Here is a 7547-nt window from a genome sequence, read left to right as displayed (position 1 = left end):
CAGGGCTTGCCATCTCTCAGTTTTCTCAGCTTGCTTCTTCCGCTCCTGTCGCCGACTCGCGGGGTCGATCCCATGAGGATACATTTGCCCCAAGATGTCGTAGACTTCGTTCCTTTCATGCGACTTTACTCAAGTGTTTATGTAGACGACGATGCTTTCTCGAAGCGTAGTGACAGCTATAGCGGATACGCTGCCGGTCAGCAGTCTGGTTTCACCCCCGGTGACTTCAGCAATATCGCTGGATCGGCCCTTGGCCCGGGCGTCATTTCAAACATCCCACTCACCTCCTTAAACCCTGGTGGAATTATTTCAGGGACTGGTGCTCTGGCTAACTCCCTCCCGCTTGGGGGTGTTTCTGGCGTTCTCGCTAACCCACCAAATGGAGTTCTGAATGCGGGGAACAGCGCACTACATAACCCACTCGTGACTTGGTTGCCTCTTGCCGGACAAGGAGTTTCTCCTCTTGGGTATGGAGGGATAATCAATTCTGATCAACTTCCTGGCGGCGCCCCATGGTGTCGGGATTCAGAATCTGCCTAATGCTGTTCCAACGATTCCTGGAGTTGGTGGACTGATTTCAAGGAGGGGGGAGTATTATCGGTATAGCTAGTGGTCTCACTGGTGGTCTCACTGGTGGTCTCACTGGTGCTGCCACTGGTGTCATTCAGAACACGCCCTTGGGCAGTGTCCCGGGCATGGTTCAAGGACAGAGCGCCAACTTACCAGGGTTGAGTATTTATGGCAGCTCAGAGGGGCCAACGTACCGAATCCCTGGTTCAGCGGTACCTAATGTCATCTATCCGGTTAGTACCCCGCTTCGCTTTTCACCCATGGATCGAATTCGAAATACTAACGACCTGACAGTATCAAATTCAATTCAATTCTGATGACGGAGACAAGGAGAGCGAGCCTGCGAAAACTCCTGCGGTCTCCCCGCCCGCGAAAGTTCCGTCCCTCTCGGGGAGTGTTCACGATAACAACATTAGCACGACGTCAGTCTCTAAGCCTAATATGAGCACGACCGTTTCTGTCGGCCTTTCCACCCTCTCCCTACCATCGTTGCCGCTCAGCAAGTTGAACCTAGCGACGTGACAGATAAGGTTCCCGATGGGGTTAAGGGAAAGCTCCCTGTGCCGAAGGACCCGACTAAGGAGGCGAAAACCCATCTACCTCATCCAGACGTGGCTCATCAACCTGAACCGGCTGCGGCTAGCCCAGCTTCCGTCTCCCCTTCTCTGCTTCGCCAGCACCGCCGATTCCGACTCAACTCGCTGATCGAAAAGCTCACACAGAGTCGTCGACAAGGAACGCCACCCGAACACACAGCGATGAGTCTTCTACATCTGCTGCACCAATGCAGGTCTCTTCGCCATTATCTTCATCTGCGTTGTAAGCAAACATCGAGTTGAAGACGGAGGATAGAGGTTTACTAGAACTCCATTCATCACCTTTTGTAGAAGTTCTCAGCGTTCCTGAATAAAATGGGTTTCTTTGTGCTTTATTTTCATACCACACTAGCTCCAAATAGAAGGAACGCTTAGCGATCTTATTGAATTCAAGGATTGCATAACGTAACATGGAAGTGTACCGAGCAGGAATGTTGCATAGTATGCAAGTAGCAAAAATGAGCGTAACAACATAGTTTGCATTCAGTTCATTTTGTGGATGAGGTTGTTGATATCATTCTCCCTGTTGCCTGTGTCACCACCTTCAACGTAGTTCTTGAACTTCCTCCTCCTCCACCCGCCATTGGGGTTAGAAAGTTTGAATGGCCACAGGAAGTTAGCAGCCTCTTTAAAGTTGGGGCCAATGGTGACAATCTCGTGAACGAGATCTTCAACCGAGAGGATGTTGTACTGTCCCAGATTCTTCTCGATGATGCTGTTCGATGTTAATGGCACGCGCTGACCGTTGACCTTGCCATGACCACGTTTGTAGATCAAGTCGCGAACTGACTTGAGGTTGGGTTCACTGATAAAGCATCACACATAATGAAAATATGAAGTGCTTAACAGAAACCATGCTTACCCATATGTAACGAATGGTTCTATCAGTCGCAGCATGTTCTGGGTTGCCTTGTTGACTTTGATGAAAACACCGTTGTTGATTTGGCGAAGACGGAAAAGTTGAAGCACTTTTTTGGGTTTGGGTGCTATTTTGTTTATACTGAGTGTGGAATCTTAGATTTGAAGGCGACACACGTTGGTGAAATCCAAAACTAACCCCTTGACACGGACGACGAAGTAAAGTCTCGGCTGCGCTTCTACATAGTAATTACCAGCCGCCTTGGCAACGCGACGGAGGCGCTGTTCTTCCCTCTCCATTTCCAAATACTCCCTGACGTAGGCTTCCGCACGGGTGAAAACTACTCTGCGCTTTTGACCAGCAGTCTATGTAGGATTCCGCAACTCGTCAGTCTATGATCCAAACACAGGGATGGAGTAAAGAGTGAGGGAATCAGTCCCGAAAGATGGTTAATTGAAGGCAGCATCGCGTAGAGCTAGCCAATTCAGTGGAATGCATCAGGTGTATGGTGAAAATGTGGTGCAAAATAAAGAAAAAATCACCCTTGGAGATTTTGCCCCTAGAGGTTTTGGAGGCTTCTCCGCGCGTTCCCTCCGCAGCCTGGCATTGATCTTGCGCCTTTTGAGGAGGGTCTCGGGCACCTCAACTTTCTAAAATTCAACATTGAGCATCCATGACAGAGCAGAGGTTGCGCATATCCAGTGAAAAAGTTCAAGTGGGTGGCCAAGTAAAACCAGAGACTCTTGAGAGACCAGCGATGAGCCAGCAGAGGTTCAACGGGGAAAGAACCAAGGATATGCGCGACCTGATAATATCGAGACTCACAGGGGCACTTGTGTCGCTGGACGGGTCATGAGTAACAATGTTACAAGAATGCGATGAAAATTACCCACGCGGCTGCTGTGCTTGACATCGTGGTTGGACGGCTTGACGAAGAGGACGACACTCGGGAATTCGCGAGAACTGTAACTGCAATGGAAATTGCCGAGACACCGGACCATTTCCCGTTCTCTGCCATGAACTCCGTTCTGAATGAGAAACATTCGACTATCAATTCAACTCGTACGGAGAAGGGATCCTGAGAATTCTTGGTTGCTTTATGGTTCACCGTGTCCTGAACTCTTCCTCTCCAATACATCGAGAATATGCAATGATGCCATTTCGATGCGTGGAACACCCTGTAATGTAGCAAGCGACGGCCCGCGAGTCTGGACAAAAAATCGAATTTCAAATTCACACCGGTGTTCATCATCGTCGTTGAACATGTCCGTGTTGTCATTATACTGTACAATAACCACACGGATCGGCCAATGCATGCTTCAATCACATGCGGACCAATCACCCTAAGCCTGGGCCCCTCTAATGTACAACCTCCCCCCCATGGCCATTTTCCCTTTCCTGTTTCCAGCAGGTTTCGAAAGATATACAGCTGATGAAAACATTCGCCTCCGAAGATCATCAACAACCGGCAAAAGAAGCGATAGTTTATCCGTTCGAACGTCGGGAAGGTTATGAGGCTCCGGAGCCCCACCCAGTGGCTGAATAGTAATAAGCATGAGCGCTTGTCGAGGTCCCTGTTTCGCGTCTCGAACCGCCCTCCTCACCATTCATAGTTTGGATGGCGCTTACGGGGTATGGTACTGGCGAAGGGCTTTGAAGTCCCTGTCCATAGTAGTTTGGCACTTGCGACCATTGCTGCAAACCGTACCCAGACGACGAGACGGAAGAGTGTCGTGAAGGAGGTGGCAGGTGCAAATGCATGTTTTCCTGGTTTGCACTTGCAGGGGCGTGACCAGGAGTCCAGCCATGTGGAACATGGGTCGTCGACAAAGAACTCGTGGTGTCAGGGTAGAGTGATGAAGAGGTGCGAGGGGAGTGGCTCCAATACGATTGAGCGCTGGTGTGTGTTCCAGCACTTGCCATGCCCGATGATAGTGTGAAGGATGTAGCGTCGGATAGGTAGGCAACATCATCTGATTCGCCGTCATGGTGGTAGTATCCCTCTGAATCACTCCGACGATAATTAACCATATCACCAACAGGTTGGCGGTTAGGTTCTATCGGACAAGCCTTCCTGTGGCGTCTCATGTTGCTCTGCGCTGAAAAGGCCTTATGGCATCTATCACAGACGAAGGCTAGGGAGAGACGGAGGTTAAGCGCCCGTTATGTGGTGACCATTTCAAGAAATATACCCACGTTTCTCGCCTGTGTGGACCCTCATGTGCTGAAAACCTGTTGTGAGCCTAAGCGTCCTGTGCAGGAGAAGCCATTGTGGCTACACTCACCTGCACTAGGCTGCTCGGTCGGTCAAAACGCGCCGTGCAAACAACGCATGGATATCTTTTGTTGCTCGGCGAACTGGTGTCACTGCGCTCTTGCACTGTTTCTTGGTGGGAGGATGAGGATTCGGTGTATGTGGCTGCGGCGTGCATGTTTGCGCTAGGACTCTACGGACACTGGTGCGTATTTAAACGAGGGGAAGGAGGGTTTCAACGAGAAGAAGCGGTGGGCAGGAGAAGCAATACCGGTGTCAGAGAGAGAAAACGAGCATTAAGTAACCCTGCATGAATCAGCTCTTGATTTAATCCACCCTTGAAGCGCCTACCGATCGAGAATGTACCGGCGGGAATTTTTTATGAAAAAAGATTAAAATATTCCCCAAGGCTTGCTCCGTACGGCAACAGAAACACGAGTCAGCGGGCAACTGACTAGTTAATTGTGAAAGGGACCGCATTTGGAAAGAACCGTTGACAAAAGATTTGGATCATATTATGCAAGGTAATTTGAATTTAGATGTGGAATCAATGACGGACGTGCCAAATAATTTCAGCTCAAGTCGATGGGAGCGTGGATGTTGCCACGCCGCCATCGAAATGAACGAACTGGGTGACGTGCGAACCTCGCAAACAAGTGAAGGTGTGACTTTGCTTCCAAAGAAGCCGCTGGTTATGAGGCCCTAGTGGGATCGTGAATGAATCGTTCATGGGAGGAAGGTTCTCAGTAGAGCATTCAAATAATTGCAGTCACCAGGAACCACTACTCTGGAAAGTCCTCGTGTCATTAGCTTTGTATGGTGTTCGGCTCGGGCTTGTTAGAATAGTTCAATTTTTGCGGATAAATAAGGTGTGTCCGTTCATTGTCATCTCTCTATAGAATGATATCGGCAAAAACAATACGATGACCCTTCCTCCTTCTAGCGGTCCACCTCCCTGAAAAGATGAAGGAAAGATCTGTTAGAAGGATGGGGGGACACAGATGCGGTAATGAGTCGCCTACCCAAATACGAGATCCTGACATCGAACGGAAAATGGTTACTCAGCAAAGTCAAATAAGTTTCGAGGTCGGAGCTTACCATGGTCCCAATCACTGCGACGGCATCGGGTAGGAAGTGCTGGTCAAGGAATGGGGTAGTTAGTACGGGACTGGTTGACTGGATGGCCGGATTTCTCACATCTACACGTGGTAAGAGTGGGTCAGGCGAATTGGGTGCCATGACATCAAGAAAATTACACTTACGTCGCATCATAAAGTCGGCACCAGCCAAATGAGCAAAACCTGGCGCTCGAATTTTGCAGCGGTAGGGCCGATTGGATCCATCACTGACAAGGTAGACGCCCATCTCACCCTTCGGGGCCTCGATCGCAGAGTAAGTTTCCCCTGAAATGCCGAATCAAATGCCGCCGAGAATCCTCATTTGGGCGTAACTAACCGGGAGGCACCGAATACCCTTCACTGAAAAGCTGTAAAGGCAGTTCACCAGATCAGTTGAGTACAATCAGGCAAAGCTCATTTTCACCTTGAAGTGGTGAATCAACGATTCCATATTCTCCTTCATTGATGCCCGAGGTGGGGGAGAAATTTTATAATCGTCCACTTTGTACGCACCAGAAGGCATCTTGTTCAAGCACTAGAACGTCATGTGAGCACCAATCGACCCCGCCCCGAACGTACGTACCTGACCAATTATGCGTAGACTTTCTCTGAACTCTTGTACGCGGCACAAATAGCGGTCGTAACAGTCACCTTGGGTGCCCACAGGGACATCAAATTCTACATCACCATACTTGTCGTACGGAGCGACCTTCCGAATGTCCCAGGGAATTCCGCTACCCCTTAGCATTACGCCCGAAAATGAATAATCCAGAGCTTGCTGTGCGGTAACCTTGCCGATGTCAATCGTCCGAGCTTTCCAAATGCGATTGCCCGTTACCACTTCCTCTATTTCATCCACTCTTGAAGAAAATTGGGTTGCCCATTTGTAAATGTCATCCAGTAAGCCGTGAGGCAAATCGAAAGCGACACCCCCTGGCCGGACATACGCCGCGTGGAGGCGGGCGCCCGAAACCCTCTCATAAAATTCCATTAATTTCTCTCTTTCTTCGAAGCCCCAGAGAAAGGGGGTGAGAGCGCCCACATCCATAGCGTGCGTGAGCACCGCCATGAGATCTGATAATGAATGAGTCAGCTGGATTAGTCTCGGGCAGGGACGGAGTACAATTTACGGTTCAGGATACGAGTGATTTCGCCAAACATGGTCCGGATCCACTGGGCCCGTTCTGGGACTTCAATGTTGAGCAATTTTTCCACGGCCAATGAATAGCATTGTTCGTTTGTCACTGTGGGCAGAGAATGCATCGGACGTCTGATTCAGTGGCAAAACATGCACGCACTCATCGAAACATAGTCAAGACGGTCGAAATAGGGAAGCGCCTGAGTGTAAGTCTTATATTCAATGAGCTTCTCCGTTCCGCGGTGCAATAATCCAATGTGCTAATGTAATATACAATAAGGAAACGCGTTCAGACTTTGCAAAGTGGCGCACCGGATCTGCTCGGAGAATTTCCTCGCCATTAAGTTCGAGAATAAGGCGGAGCACGCCGTGGGCAGCAGGATGTTGTGGCCTAAAGTCACAGGAATAAGTAACCCTTCCCAATTGCTTATGAGACAGATTACCCAAAATTGACTGGAGTCAGAAGCGGAAATATCAGATACTAAGAAACACAGGTACTCCATCGAAATCACCTGTGAAATGTCTCATAGTTGCGTCCTTACGCGTGCCGGTCTCCCTCAGGGCTTCTTGGGCTGTCATATGATGCAGATCCTCAACAGTGTGGGCATCGAGTGGATGAGAGTCTTTTGGACGAGCAACAGGTTTTCCAGACAAGTAAGCTTTCATCTCTGCGAGCTGCTCAGGTGTGGGAGTGCCAATGTTGTACGCATCGTCTTCATTTGGCGTAGCTCGAAGCCTCATTGTAGAAGATGTTATTCCTCTGGTGACTGTCAGGTGAGCAGGCCTTACAGCCCGTAGAAGCCGAGTGTTAAGACCAATAAGTGCCATAGTCGTGCCTTCCTCAAGAGAAAAACCACTGCAGTAGAGTCGAAGTGCGCCTTGTGGGAAGCGGTCACGTGGCTAGTCGGAACAGCAGCCTCCCCGTCAGTTCCCGATAGCAGAGGACCTCATCACAAAAATCACACACCAGCAACCTTGTTGTGTATTGGCGATCCATACTACGGTGTAACCT

General features: G+C 49.6%; 4 protein-coding genes across 4 annotated transcripts; 1 reads left to right on the top strand and 3 right to left on the bottom strand.

The window, feature by feature from the left end:
* Positions 1 to 5: 5 nt before the first annotated feature.
* Positions 6 to 1544, top strand: EI90DRAFT_3090759 (uncharacterized protein; the record flags this gene model as incomplete). The annotated part of the gene is made up of 6 exons (XM_039062350.1): positions 6 to 96; positions 146 to 515; positions 593 to 803; positions 865 to 1029; positions 1071 to 1181; positions 1214 to 1544. Coding segments are annotated over 6 exons (1128 nt in total), but the record flags the coding sequence as incomplete, so codon positions are not given.
* A 44-nt stretch (positions 1545 to 1588) lies between these two features.
* Positions 1589 to 2266, bottom strand: EI90DRAFT_3090758 (60S ribosomal protein L7). The gene is made up of 3 exons (XM_039062349.1): positions 2224 to 2266; positions 2029 to 2166; positions 1589 to 1971 (listed from the first exon to the last, which is right to left on the bottom strand). The coding sequence occupies exons 2-3, from the start codon at positions 2061 to 2063 to the stop codon at positions 1650 to 1652; spliced, it is 357 nt and encodes a 118-aa protein (XP_038908559.1). The 5' UTR covers positions 2064 to 2166; positions 2224 to 2266; the 3' UTR covers positions 1589 to 1649.
* Positions 2267 to 3263: 997 nt separating this feature from the next.
* EI90DRAFT_3090755 (uncharacterized protein) lies at positions 3264 to 4450 on the bottom strand. Its single transcript, XM_039062348.1, has 3 exons — positions 4311 to 4450; positions 4222 to 4249; positions 3264 to 4160 (listed from the first exon to the last, which is right to left on the bottom strand). Exons 2-3 carry the CDS (start codon positions 4244 to 4246, stop codon positions 3535 to 3537), a joined length of 651 nt encoding a protein of 216 aa, XP_038908558.1. The 5' UTR covers positions 4247 to 4249; positions 4311 to 4450; the 3' UTR covers positions 3264 to 3534.
* Positions 4451 to 5297: 847 nt separating this feature from the next.
* Positions 5298 to 7363, bottom strand: EI90DRAFT_3136157 (putative NADH dehydrogenase 49K chain; the record flags this gene model as incomplete). The annotated part of the gene is made up of 11 exons (XM_039064773.1): positions 5298 to 5315; positions 5378 to 5478; positions 5542 to 5682; positions 5735 to 5765; positions 5822 to 5932; positions 5981 to 6471; positions 6528 to 6641; positions 6696 to 6795; positions 6848 to 6926; positions 6979 to 6988; positions 7048 to 7363. The coding sequence occupies 11 exons, from the start codon at positions 7361 to 7363 to the stop codon at positions 5298 to 5300; spliced, it is 1512 nt and encodes a 503-aa protein (XP_038908557.1).
* Positions 7364 to 7547: the final 184 nt, after the last annotated feature.

The sequence above is a fragment of the Cantharellus anzutake genome, assembly GCF_015039405.1.
Source record: "Cantharellus anzutake strain C23 chromosome Unknown EI90scaffold_153, whole genome shotgun sequence".
Classification (NCBI taxonomy): Eukaryota; Fungi; Basidiomycota; class Agaricomycetes; order Cantharellales; family Hydnaceae; genus Cantharellus; species Cantharellus anzutake.
The sequence above is the reverse complement of the archived record's forward strand: the minus strand, read 5'-3'. Positions and strand labels throughout refer to the sequence as shown.

Excerpts from the sequence above, each read along its gene's own strand:
- EI90DRAFT_3090755 (XM_039062348.1), bottom strand. The coding sequence starts at position 4,246 with ATGAGGGTCCACACAGGCGAGAAAC. Across the intron at positions 4,161-4,221 it reads GGTCCACACAGGCGAGAAAC|CCTTCGTCTGTGATAGATGC; the intron begins GTGGGTATATTT and ends GTCTCTCCCTAG.
- EI90DRAFT_3090758 (XM_039062349.1), bottom strand. The coding sequence starts at position 2,063 with ATGCTGCGACTGATAGAACCATTCGTTACATATGG. Across the intron at positions 1,972-2,028 it reads GAACCATTCGTTACATATGG|TGAACCCAACCTCAAGTCAG; the intron begins GTAAGCATGGTT and ends ATGCTTTATCAG.